The following is a 14081-nucleotide window of genomic DNA, read 5'->3' on the forward strand; positions in this document are numbered from 1 at the left end:
CAGCCGCCGGAAATGTGTCCCATGAAAAACCGTCCAACCGGAACTCTCTAATAACTAAAGTTCCTTGGGTAAATAATGTCAACTCACTACACCGGTATGTTTTAGTGCTTTCATGGCAGATATAAGTAAGAACTTTACACTACTTCATATTAGAAATGGCAACATCGGAGGATGAAAGTCCCATAACAAGAAGATGGAAAAAATGAAGAAGCTTATCGACTACGGTGTCGGCATGAACTACAAAGGCGGACGCACACAGTTCTTCAAGACTTATGCGAATCTCTTTTTTTTTTTTTTTTTGTCCTGTCCAGCTTCTCAGGCAAATCATATAGTTGATGTAGATGCCCATATCGGCTGTTCAGATTTACTTTACAAAAGAGAAGTGTAGGATACTTGTTGCCTTACTTGTATTTGACTTTATTAAATGTATTTATATTATCATTTGGTGCAGCCGGGCCGGAGCAGGAGGGGATAGAAAGAGAAAAAAAAAGGAAGACAGGAAGACAGAGGGGGGAATTGTGGGGACAAGAGGGGGATTAGACAGAGAGACAAAAACAACAACAGCAAACAAAACAACAACAACAATAGAGCAACATCAGCAAATACGACATGTACAAATATGGTGGTAAAAGTAATAGCAAATAAGCAGTTCGCGAAAACAAAAAATAATACAGAAATGACAATGAGCATTATTACACTAAAAATGGAGCAATACAAATACCAATAGAAATAGCGCTATTGATAATGAACAATACCAATACTTTACCTTTATTATCAACAATACAGTTGTTCAAATGCAACAATACATATAAGTAATGATAACTTGAGATACGAAAGAATGCAGAACAATGGAGGGGAAGAAAGAGAAGCAACCTGCATTAACCTTGTAGATTGTTATAGTAAAATAGGTTAAGCTTTGTGAGAGTGCCATGTGTTATACCCAGTTTACCCTAGGGCAACAACATTAATATATGTTTGATGAAACGTGATTATGTGCATGAGTGTATGTGTGCATATGTACTTGTATATGTACATTATGTGTATATCTGTGTTTGTACAGTGAATGTATATGTACAGTATGAGTATATGTGTGTTTGTACCGTGAATGTATATGTATAGTATGTGTATGTGTGTGTTTGTACAGTGAATGTATATGTACAGTATGTGTATGTGTATGTTTGTACAGTGAATGTACATGTACAGTATGTATATGTGTATGTTTGTATGATGAGTGTGCGTGTAGATGTACAAACTTTGAGTGTGTAAATATGTACTGTATTTGTATATGTATGTGGGAGCGTAGGTACCTATGTATGTATGTGAGTATGTGTGAATTTGTATGTACAATACATTTGACTCCCAGTGTGTGTGGGAGCCAGAGTACGGCCCCAGCCTCCCCGAGAGCCCAACCCACAAACAGTAGGTGTGGTGCCCAAGGAACCAGGGACCACCGCCCCCACGCAGCCAAGCCGGACAGTGACAGGAACCCCAGAGCCCGGCCCACCGCACCGCCCACAAGGGCCAGCAGCAGGCCGCAGACAGACGCACCCGGCAGAGGACAAGGCACGAGAAAACTTATGCAAATCTCAAATACAGATCAGCAGGTACCAGAAGGTAAGAAAAGTTGCTTTTGCATAATATTGCGAAACAAAACGCCAGATAATATGTCTTACCTTATAAACACTTCATACTAATACTCGTATGTTGAAGCACAGTACAATCCATCAAGTGGTGCGGCTTCATAGCTGACCAAAGTCATACTAAAACATTTTGATAGATTTTTGAGCGCCATGTGTAATGTTCTATATTTTCAATGGAACATATAAAATGTTGGTGTTGTTTACTTGAGTCGCATTGCAGTCTACACGTATCTCTTATGTTTGACTGCCATCTACTGGTCACACTTATCATTACACCATGTACCAAATAAATGAGCTTCAAGGTTGGTAAACAAAACCATAATTATTTCATATATTAGGCACACTGGGTTATAAGGCGTACTGTCGAGTTTTGAGGGGGGAAAAAAGGATTTTACGTGTGCCTTATAGTCCGGAAAATACTGTATATATATAAATGGTTACTTAGCATGCAATGGACACCCCTAATGTAGACAAAAGTTCTAAGTCTGTCTGCAGAAAGCCAAATATTGTTTTAAGTATAATATTGCATATTGTTCTAATATGTAGCACCTTGAGACAAAAATATGTTGATTAAAAAAAAGTAGCATGTCTTCCTTCAGTTGTTATTTTTGCAGTTTTATGCATTTATATGTATTGAATATAAATATTGTAAACTAGGTTTATTCCTCAAAATCGTGCACCCCAGTGGCCAGAACGCTTAAATTACTTTTTACCTTACTAATTTGTAACAATTCCAAAATTATTAATATTTTGAAGGCGTAAATTAGACTGCACAATACACACTTGCCAATTACTGTAAAGCAGCAAATTGTAGTGTAAAGCCGTACCCACTTATGCATAGGCACGCACACACAAATACACACACATCAAAGTCCAGTCTATAAAAAAAACTCCTGCCCCTTAAGAGCGCTCTTATTTCCAAACAATGCGTTGCTCCTGGAAAGCCCTGAAATTACCCTCCTAACACATAACGAACAAAACAAGATTAGTTCTCCCCAAGCCACTAAAACCAACTTTGACTTCCCCTAACTCCACACTTAGAGGATGTATGGCTGAAATAGACATGGACCTTTCTTGAAGACATAAAATAAAAGCAAAGAGTGGACAATGAAGAAAATAATTTCAAAATAAAATAAGGAGTGCAGCAGTAGAGACGCCAACAATGAGTCTATTAATCTGCTGCCTGGATACATTTCGTCAAGTATCTCGGGGCACAATGTGCACTTTTCATGTGCGTTTAACAGGCTGTCATATGCACGTTCCACACTGCTCTCATTCTTTGCATGTTTCAAAGCCAACAGTGGGGATTCTGTCAAGAAGGAAGGATGGAGGTCTCACAAGTGAGACAGCGTGGAAGTGCAGTGAGAGGAGGGGGTGTAGGAAAGGAAGTGACGTGTCCCAGAGAGAGGTGAACTTTGGGTGAAAGGTAAGGAAAGGAGGAAAAGACGGATGAGAGCGAGGGAGGGAGGGAGGCACAGAAACGGAGATGAAGGGGAAGAGGACGCGACCTATCAGGGGGAAAATGAGGGCAACATTTGTGAGAGGGTTGTTCCGGCCTCGACTGATGCTTCCTGAGACAAAGCGGAAAGAATGCAGGCTATTTTGGGGGCAAACACAAGAGATGGAGGCTTATACTCTGGGGCTGTAAACACATCAGCTGAATGTTTTAACAAACACGACTCTCATGGATATGTGCAGCATACTTGACAACCTTGAGACCTCCAAATTTAGGAGATTGGGGGTCGGGGTGGGCGGGGCCGGGGGGCGGGGTTAGGGGTGAGGAGTATATTTGTAGCTAGAATTCACTGAAATTACAGTATTTCTTATATATACTGTATATATAGATATATACACATATCTATATATATATATATATATATATATATATATATTTATATATAAATAGAATAAATACTTGACTTTCAGTGTATTCTAGCTATATATATATATATGTATATATATATATATATATATATATATATATATATATATATATATATATATATATATATATATATATATATATATATATATATATATACATATATATATATATATATATATATATATATATATATGTATATATATACAGTATATGTATTTTATTATTATATATATATATATACATATAAATAAAATAAATACTTCAATTTCAGTGTTCATTTATTTACACATATACACACACATAACACTCCTCTACTCATTGTTGTATTTGAAAGTGCAATGCTTTGCAGCCAGTAGCACAGCCTTTGAAGGAGCGTAGGTATGGGCAGTGTAATATTCTGGGTTGGAGTCAATAACCAGGCGAGGTGATGAAATTACGTCTCTTTACTTCATACTTCAGAACCGACTCCCACACTTGCCGTCAAGGTGCGCAATATAACATAAACCGTTGGCCAACCAAAAAGTAAACACAGAACACTATACACAACATTCACCAGGAGATGGCAACAAACAACTTAAATCACTCTATTACAGGCAGCATCTGTGAAATTTAATTTGCAGGAAAGGAGTGAGTTTAGGGTTGAATTGTCCATCCTTTATTCTATTCTCTGTCACTTGTCGTCGCCATGACTGTGTCTTCTTTATTCTTCTGCTGCGTCTCCTTCTTGTTGTGTGTGCAGTTGTGCACTCGCCAAAAGCCGTAGATATTATAACGTGACTAGGCCGGCACGTTGTTTATATGAAGGAACTGCGTACGTGACGACAGGCTGTCCTCACTCAGGTCCGCACGGACCTGGAGGGGGCGTGCCTTAAGTCCGGCTGAAAATCTGGACAAATTCGGGAGAATGGTTGTCCAGAGAGATTTTCGGGAGAGGCACTGAAATTCGGGAGTCTCACGGAAAATTCGGAAGGGTTGGCAAGGATGATGTGCAGTAGCATGGTATACAAAAATATTTCTTTATTTTTCTTTCTTTACTTGTTGCAGCCTTAAATTTACTAAAAAAATCCATCCACCCATCCATTTCCTACCGCTTGTCCCTTTCAGTGTTGCCAATCAACCTATCCCCAATGGCATGTCTTTGGAAGTGGCAGGAAGCCGGAGTAACCGGAGGGAACCCACGCAGGCACGGGGAGAACATGCAAACTCCACACAGAAAGATCCCGAGCTCGGGATCGAACTCAGGACCTTCGAAATAAAAAACTTGAAAAGAAAAAACAGTGGTGACTTTTCCAGGGTGCACCCCGCCTTCCACCCGTGTGCTACTGAGATAGGCTCCAGCACCCCCCGCGACCCAGTAAGGGACAAGCGGTAGAAAATGGATGGATGGATATTTTTTTTCTATATGTTTTGTGATTCAGGAAGATAACAATGCACCATCAAGGTTATATATGTTCATTTAATTTCGAACATGCATACGATGCAAGACTCATGTTCCAGAAAACACTGACTTTGTGTTAGGGTTTGAGATTCAAACAACAGGCTTTTCGTAACAAGGCAGCACAAACACACACATGCACACTAGGGATGTAAATCTCTGTGATGGACAATTCGATTCGCATTTCGATACATGGGTTTCAATGTGATTAAAAAACAATTTGTTTATAAAACAGTACGATTCGATGCAATTCGATTTAGTGTATGAACGATTTGATACAATTCGATTTAGTGTATGAACGGTTCATATAATTCAATACATTGTATGAACGATTCAATTATATGGTTAACATTTGTTGATCGTCATACTATTTTTAACACCACGAAAGAACAAAAGGATTACTTCTGTGCGTACACTCCTCTTCATGGTAGAGGATAAATAGTTGGGACCTTGGCTTCAAGCGTTTAGACTAGATCTGTCCAAGCTAAGTCTATGAGCATGAACTGATGAAACTACTCAGAAGAGAGGCCAAATGTTTTGGAAGACAACTGATCAGTTGAATATAACAATAACCAATTAAGTAAAAAGGCAAACAAGTCAAATATATTTATTTTTAAAGAGTCAAGTCAATGTCTTCACAGACGCCTACGGGTTCTAGCCAATGGCTTGACTGGGACCAGAATGGGAAGTGACGTGTGTTGTGGAGGTTGAAAGGGGAAAGGAAAGTTGCCGTTAAAGAGAGCAAGACACTGAGATTGAGCCCTTTGTACGAGAACATTGCATTTTGTGAAATAAGAAAAGACAAACTGGGAACGTGTCTGAGCCGCCATTCCTTGGAATGTTACAATATTGACGGACAGCATAGCACGGAGACGGTCTGCAGTGTTGATGTTACGTATCTTGTGGGTAATTATTTGGCGGGCAGTCGTGACTCTCGCGTTGTTTTAAGGATAAACGGTCTACTAATTGCTAGTCTTGCGCAACACACGGTCCATGTATCTACGGCTATTCTCGTCTCCAGTTACGTAAGTAACGTAACAAGAGTTTGACTCTTTTGACGGACAACCGTGGTTCTCGTGTTGTTTTAAAGACAAAAACCTTCAAATTATTTCTGGTTCGGCGTGATAACCGGTGCATGTTTCTACACTCGATTAACCTGAGGATTCACAACTAAACGATATAAATTGCGGGGCCTGTAACCAGCGTAGCCGAACATGATATCCGGTCGTATCAGTTTATCGTTAACATCCCTACACTGCAAAAACTGAAATCTAAGTAAGATTAAATATCTCAAATAAGGGTGATATTTGCTTATTTTTTGTCTGATAAGATAATTCTTCTCACTAAGCATATTTTATGTTAGAGTGTTTTACTTGTTTTAAGTGTTTTGATTCTAAATTATCTCAGGAAGATATTATAGCTTGTTGCTGAGATTCTATGACCTATATTGAGTAAAACATGCTTGAAACTAGAATATCAACTGTTGCAAAGCTGTGTCATCAACACTCACAAGTATTAAAATGCTTTTTCAAAGTAATAGTTTCTTATTTCAAGCATAAAAACAGTTGGCACAGTACAGTAAACTGACAGTTAATATTTAAACATTTAACATGTGACTTTTCAAACAATTTTGAACAGAAATAGTGCATGCACATTCAGATAAATTCTTCAAAATTACAATTAAAAAAGTATATATAAATATATAGTGATACACACACATGCTCACACACAGGCCTGAGTGCAGACAGCAGCTAACTAGCCTATTAGTAGAAAATTAGCATCAACATTAGTTTCCACAGAGATTGGTGACAATATGCCTGTAAGTAAAAATTCATTTGAAGTTGTATGTCAATTGTTAAACGTACTTGTACAGGTTTAAAACGAGCACGTTGCTGATTTCCATTAGCCTGTCAATCAATTGTATGCTCATTCATTGCATGTTAGCATTAAGCTAGCAGCATAAAAGCCAACCTTTATCCAGTATGATTGTATTGCTTTTTTTCGTTTATTCCAAACTGTATTGTTCATTTAACATGATTCCTACATGTATGCAAACTCCATGTGTATATTAATGTACTTTTTTGTGTGCTTAGTTTTACAGTTGTCATGATTTCTTGTATGTTGTATTATTTCCTGTTCAGTGCTCTTTTTTTTCTGTTCCACTTCCTGTTTGCCTCCTCTGGTCTGACCGCTGGCTCCCTCACCTGTCCCTGATTGGCAATCAGGACAAACCTGCCCAAAGTTGCCAATTGGGATGCTTCTCATGCCAGCCCTGTCTTCCGGATACCATTTTGTTTTGTACCTCAATATGTAGCTTTGCGTTTTGTACTTCCTGCACCTGTTTGAGCTTTGTGTACCTTCCTACTGCACATCTTTGTTTTTGTCATGAAATACCTCTTCACCAATGCTGTGCCTGCCGTCTCTGCATCCTGGGGTTCCATTCACACCAGAATGTTACAGCAGCAACTTTTTTTGTGGAGACTCCTGTTGGAATTTTTTCATTTGAAATTTTAAGGACTGTTTACCTACTTGCCAACATAAATCCAATATTCAGGGAGGGCAGAATAATATATGTAATAAACCAGGGGTGTAAAAAGTGCAGCCAGTGTTACATTGTTGTAGTAAAATAAGCAGCAACAATTACAAATTCAACAAAACAATATCATGTAATATAATGTCAACAAAAACGATGTTGATACTAAATATACGTAACATCTTTGTTTAGCCTTTTTAAAAAGAACAAATTATTTGTAGCCAATTATGGACATTATACGAGTACGTCACCAAACCCCCACCGCCACAAAAAGATTCCCACTCTGTGGGAAACACTCATTTAGTTCCGGTATTAAACCTGCAGGCTACACCTTTTATCACAAACTATTTTTTTTTTTTTTTAAAAACATGTCAACATAACATGCAACATGATAACAGGCATGCCCACAGACATTTCATATAAGACACTATCAAATTTCCAAGTGGCATTTGACAAACCAATAAGCGAGAAGAGTTAGAATGTCGGCAAAAATCCCCTCCAGTGGGCAGTCTAATGAAATCATTCAAACCACGTCCACAGCTGCGCAGTTATTTTCAGGGTTTCCTTCCATAAAGTAGTCCACTAATGGAAATTACAGATAATACACGCCTGTCCAGCCTGACATGATAAACACTAACTAAAGCACTAAAGAGGACTTTCTAAGTGGACTCACTGGCCATCATATTACAGAACAAATGCTAGATTGACCCATGCCCTCGCATACATGGTCATTGGTGCAATTGGTACCAAACATGGTCCTTTGGTAATTGGACAGTTATCATTGTTTGTAAGTGCTACTACTAGATTTCCCATTGCAGTAAATATTGCAGAATGTATCACACATGAACCAAAAAACTGAAACTTTTGTTTTCAACTTAAAGGCCTACTGAAACCCACTACTACCGACCACGCAGTCTGATAGTTTATACGTCAATGATGAAATCTTAACATTGCTACACATGCCAATACGGCCAGGTTAACTTACAAAGTGCAATTTTAAATTTCCCGCGAAACTTCCGGTTGAAAACGTCTATGTATGATGACGTATGCGCGTGACGTCAATCGTTGAAACGGAAGTATTCGGACACCATTGTATCCAATACAAAAAGCTCTGTTTTCATTGCAAAATTCCACAGTATTCTGGACATCTGTGTTGGTGAATCTTTTGCAATTTTTTTAATGAACAATGAAGATTGCAAAGAAGAAAGCTGTAGGTGGGATCTGTGTATTAGCGGCTGGCTGCAGCAACACAACCAGGAGGACTTTGACTTGGATAGCAGACGCGCTATCCGACGCTAGCCGCCGACCACATCGATGATCGGGTGAAGTCCTTCGTCGCTCCGTTGATCGCTGGAACGCAGGTGAGCACGGGTGTTGATGAGCAGATGAGGGCTGGCTGGCGTAGGTGGAGAGATAATGTTTCTAGCATAGCTCTGTGAGGTCCCGTAGCTAAGTTAGCTTCAATGGCGTCGTTAGCAACAGCATTGTTAAGCTTCGCCAGGCTGGAAAGCATTAACCGTGTAGTTACAGGTCCAGTGTTTAATAGTATTGTTGATTTTCTGTCTATCCTTCCAGCCAGGGGTTTTTTCTTTTGTTTCTATCTGCAGTTAAGCCCGATGCTATCACGTTAGCTCCGTAGCTAAAGTGCTTCGCCGATGTATTGTCGTGGAGATATAAGTCACTGTGAATGTCCATTTCGCGTTCTCGACTCTCATTTTGAAGAGGATATAGTATCCGAGGTGGTTTAAAATACAAATCCGTGATCCACAATAGAAAAAGGAGAAAGTGTGGAATCCAATGAGCCCTTGTACCTAAGTTACGGTCAGAGCGAAAAAAGATACGTCCTGCACTGCACTCTAGTCCTTCACTCTCACGTTCCTCATCCACGAATCTTTCATCCTCGCTCAAATTAATGGGGTAATCGTCGCTTTCTCGGTCCGAATCGCTCTTGCTGCTGGTGTAAACAATGGGGAAATGTGAGGAGCCTTTCAACCTGCGACGTCACGCTACTTCCAGTACAGGCAAGGCTTTTTTTTATCAGCGACCAAAAGTTGCGAACTTTATCGTCGATGTTCTCTACTAAATCCTTTCAGCAAAAATATGGCAATATCGCGAAATGATCAAGTATGACACATAGAATGGATCTGCTATCCCCGTTTAAATAAAAACAATTCATTTCAGTAGGCCTTTAAAAGAAAAGTTGTGTTGTAAGATTTGGTTTATCTATTTGCAAATTGTAGTTGTCCATTTCTCAGCTTCGCCAACTTTGTCTATGGTAATCAAAGCGCTCAATCCCCTGAGCCTCTCTCTAGACTGTTGAAGTGTCATTGAACACACTGATGAGGTAATATATCCTAGAGCTACATGTAGAGGTTCATATACATTTTTGCACTTTGCAAAAATAAATTTTCAAGCTTTTCCAGTACAGGACAACAGAGTTATATCACGTATTTATTGTTCTGCAAAAACATCAAATAATGAGGATCGCACGTGGATGCCTGTGTTCGCTTTCTTTTCTTTTTTTAACAATGGCTGCAGTGTGACATCACAGTATGGTGGACATTATTTGGACATTTAATCTAAGATATTGGGTTGTATGTTATGGCTCCTGTCTGGAGCCTCGCCTTCATGCCCTCAACGTCTGTTCTGGTGTCTATTAAAAAAAAATATATATATATATATATATATATTTGTCCACAATATTTTTTTTTCAGGATTGTTTTGTCGGACCGTTTCGGCCACTATGAAGTTGGATTAGCCCAGAAGTGTCAAACTCATTTTAGCTCAGGGGCCACATGAAGGAAAATATATTCCCAGGTGGGCCGGACTGGTAAAATCATGGCATGATAATTAAAAAATAAAGACACATTCCGATTGTTTTCTTTTTTGTTTTACTTTGGCCAAAAATACAACAATCACATTCTGAAAATGTACAAATCACAAATAATCCTTTTGACAAAACACTTCAAATTCTGAGGAAAAAAAATTGTGTGCGGTTTGAAAAACACAACGAACTCAGACTTTACCTCAGAGTGTATCTACAAAGCCAATAAACATGAAGTCACAGCCTATCTGGGATTGAACAGAATAAATAACAAACTTCTAGATGTCAGATACCTCATTTCTCATGTCCAGGTATTAAACGCTTTACTGCGTACCTCTTGCTTGGCCCTGGTATCAAGCATTTGCTTGCCCAACAAAGTTGTTATTGCGACACCCAGTGGACACATTCAGATCAGCAGTTTCTTTCATTAAACATTTTCTGCTTAATTTTTATACTTTATACTCATCTCGTGGGCCGCATGAAACCGGTTTGCGGGTCTGATCCGGCCCACGGGCCGTGCGTTTGTCACCCCTGGATTAGCCGCTAAACTTAGACGGGAGAAGACGGCACTATTGTGACATTTCTACTTGCTTTAAAGGACCATAAGAAAAGGTAGGATAAAATATTACGTTACAACACAGACATGCAACATGCAGTGACATAAATGCTGGTAAAAGCAGCTTTTTATGCAGCTGTGTATCGTTTCAAGAGTGGGCAGGTGTGCCTAACGTTGTGATCGGTAACTTTATATATCAATTTTACATCCATGTCTAAAAAAATGTAAGATTTAGAAAGTGTAAATTTTCAAGTTCGGCTACTTTTGGACAGGATGGGGCATGGTTTCATTTGCAATCTGGGAACACCTCCATAAATGAACATCTTGTAAGCATACACAGAAAGTAGGTTATAAAAGCGACTGTGGAGCAAAATGTACATGCACAAAGCATATCCAATATATAGTATTTACTAGGGTTGTACGGTATACCAGTATTGGTATAGTACTGCAATACTAATGAATCATATTTGGTACTATACCGCCTCTAAGTACCGGTTATTACTATTATTACATATTACTGCATATGTCAGCAGACTAATTAGGAGTCTTTGTTTGTTTACTTACTACTAAAAGACAAGTTGTCTTGTATGTTCACTATTTTATTTAACGACACACTTGCAATAAGAAAAATATGTTTAATGTACCCTAAGGTTTTTGTTAAAATAAAGCCAACAAGGCAATTTTTTGTGGTCCCATTTATTTAGAAAAGTATCGAAAAGTACTGAAAATGATCGGGATTACACTAGTATTTACAGTATTGAAGTGTTTTGAATGTTGATTAAAATCATCATAAATCCCCTTTAACAAGCTGAAAAATATTTTTTTTTCAGTTGATTGCAGATATTTAAAATAAGTTTCATGCTACTGTATAAACTTTTGTATTAGACAGTGGCAAACACTTTTTACACAGAAATGATCCAGACCAAAAACAAAACATCTTAAAACACATGCACCAGTAAATTAAAAAGGCTGAAATGACGAACGCTGCGGGATCAAAAACAAATGCAAAAGAAAAGAATGATGCTATTGGAATGCCTAAGACACACACACACACACACACACACACACACACACACACACACACACACACACACACACGCACGCACACACACACACACACACACCCTAGAACCCTGGTGGGAAGAACATTACTGCAAGTTGATGGAACAAAACATAAATTAGCCAGGCTACCAGGGGAATGAAAGGTAAATAGTTGTAATGTCTGTGTTATACACTTGGCTGTTAGAATTGGTTGCTCTATAATACTGTTAATTTTTTTATTTTTTTTATCCTGCAGCAGTTATGTGTTTGCAGCATTTTTTTTTTATTTGCAGATGTGCCTGTCTGATGTTTGTATGATGTTTTTGTGTTTTTGGTTTTGGATCATTTCTGTGTTTAGAGCTTTCGCCCACCGTAATAAATAATCAAATTCGTAATTAATAATCAAATAAAATCAACGTTTAGTAATAGCAGAGGGATACACTGATGGAAAAAATGTAATTACCCCCCCAAAAAAATGGGATTTGGTTGTTGCTCATTTCTTGGTAGCTCAGTTGGTTGTTCATTCTTGTTTCTTTTTACCGGTCTGTCAGTCAACATTATTATCCACACATATTAATTCACCTACAGTCAGATGGGATAGGATCCAGGTAGCAGTACAGAAAATGAATGAATGGATGGATTGACCATCTCTAAAAGTTAAAACAGCTTAAATCAATACTTCATTATGATTTCCCATCATTTCAAAGGAGCACAAGGCAGCACCTTTCAAGAATAACATTGCATCCAATTCAAATTACTACCCATAGTATTACAATAATCTTGAACTTTTACGCTAATATATCCACCAATAAAGTGTGTTTTGTTATACAATTATCCAAGAAAGTCAAGCGACAACTTCTTACACTGTAAAAACAACAATCGTAGATTTTACGGTAAAATAAAACAGCTCAGTTACCAGAATTTTACCATTCAATTAAAAGTGGTACTGTTTTTCAATTTACAGTAAGGCACTTTAAAAACAACTGTAGAGTCCAGGGTAAACAAAAAAAACTGGCAGCTTGGTTCCAAGAATTTTTCTGTAAAACTAATAGCTGTACCGGTTCTCAGTAAAAACAGTAAATACAATAACCATAGATTTTACTGTAAAGAACAGACAGCTCAGTCCCCAGAATTTTACCATAAAAATAGCAGTAGTACCGTTTCTCCATTTACAGTAATGGACTGTAAAAAAAACAGTAGATTTGTACAGTAAAAACAAATACCTGTCAACTTGCTCAACAGAATTTTACTGTAAAAATAAAAGTGGTACCGTTCCTCCATTTACTGTCATGCACTGAAAAATAATTATAGATTTTTATAGTAAAGAACTGACCGTTCTGTTGCCTGAATTTTACTGTAAAAATAACAGTGGTTCTGTTTTCTAAGTACCTGTATTTTGATTTCCCTATCAAATGAATAAATACATATTATAGGATAAAAAAAAAAAAAACAGTGGTACTGTTTTTCTATATCTACAGTAATGCACTGTAAAAACAACTGTAGATTTTAAGGTAAAGAACTGGCAGCTCAGTTGCATCTGGTCTTAGACTTAGATTGGTCAGATCTAGTCTTCAGACTAGACTTGAAACTAGTTAAAACTAGATCTGACCAATGTAAGTCTATGAGCATGAACTGATAAAACCTACTCGGATGAGAGGCAAAATGTCTTCTAAGACAAGGCTACCAGCCCAGTTGCGATCGATTAAACGCCCTGACAATACGATGACCTGGATGAATGAGAACATCCATAGACAACAGTGCTACTGTTTAACGATTTACAGTAATTCGGTGTAAAAAAAAAAAACATACCATAGATTTCACAGTAAAATTCTGGGGACTAAGCTGGCAGTTTTTACCTGAAAATGTACATTGAGCTGTGATCTCCTACTGCAAGTTCCACTGTTTTTGTCAATCACACATTCGTTCAAGTCATAATCACAGAAAAAACCTGTGCTCTTCCCAAAATAAAGTCTTTCTTCAACCTGCATTTGGTAACAACAGGTTCATTAATGCCATATATCCTTAAAGTGATCTTCTTTTTCTCTCTCTCTCTCTCTGCTCTCATCGCCTTCCTGGTCCCCACTTCTCCTCACAAGACCTGGTCGTTTAGGATGTGTCCCAGTGGAACAACATGTTCCCAGTCAACTGCCTCTATCTCTTTTTTCCA

The 14081-nt window shown here is 38.2% G+C and overlaps 1 protein-coding gene across 2 annotated transcripts in view; it reads right to left on the reverse strand.

Annotated features, from left to right (window-relative positions):
• The window catches only part of LOC133660198 (RNA-binding motif, single-stranded-interacting protein 3-like), a 467861-nt gene that overhangs the window by 344224 nt on the left and 109556 nt on the right, over positions 1-14081 (reverse strand). The window contains exon 1 of one of the 2 annotated variants that reach the window (XM_062063468.1): positions 13771-13963. The exons of the other annotated variant lie outside the window; for it this stretch is intronic. Within the exon in view, the coding sequence (XP_061919452.1) occupies positions 13771-13902 (132 nt within the window). The 5' untranslated portion in view covers positions 13903-13963. Of the gene's footprint in view, positions 1-13770; positions 13964-14081 lie in introns of those variants that run through there. 2 annotated transcript variants of the gene reach the window in all.

The sequence above is a fragment of the Entelurus aequoreus genome, linkage group LG11 (assembly GCF_033978785.1).
Source record: "Entelurus aequoreus isolate RoL-2023_Sb linkage group LG11, RoL_Eaeq_v1.1, whole genome shotgun sequence".
NCBI classification, from domain to species: Eukaryota; Metazoa; Chordata; class Actinopteri; order Syngnathiformes; family Syngnathidae; genus Entelurus; species Entelurus aequoreus.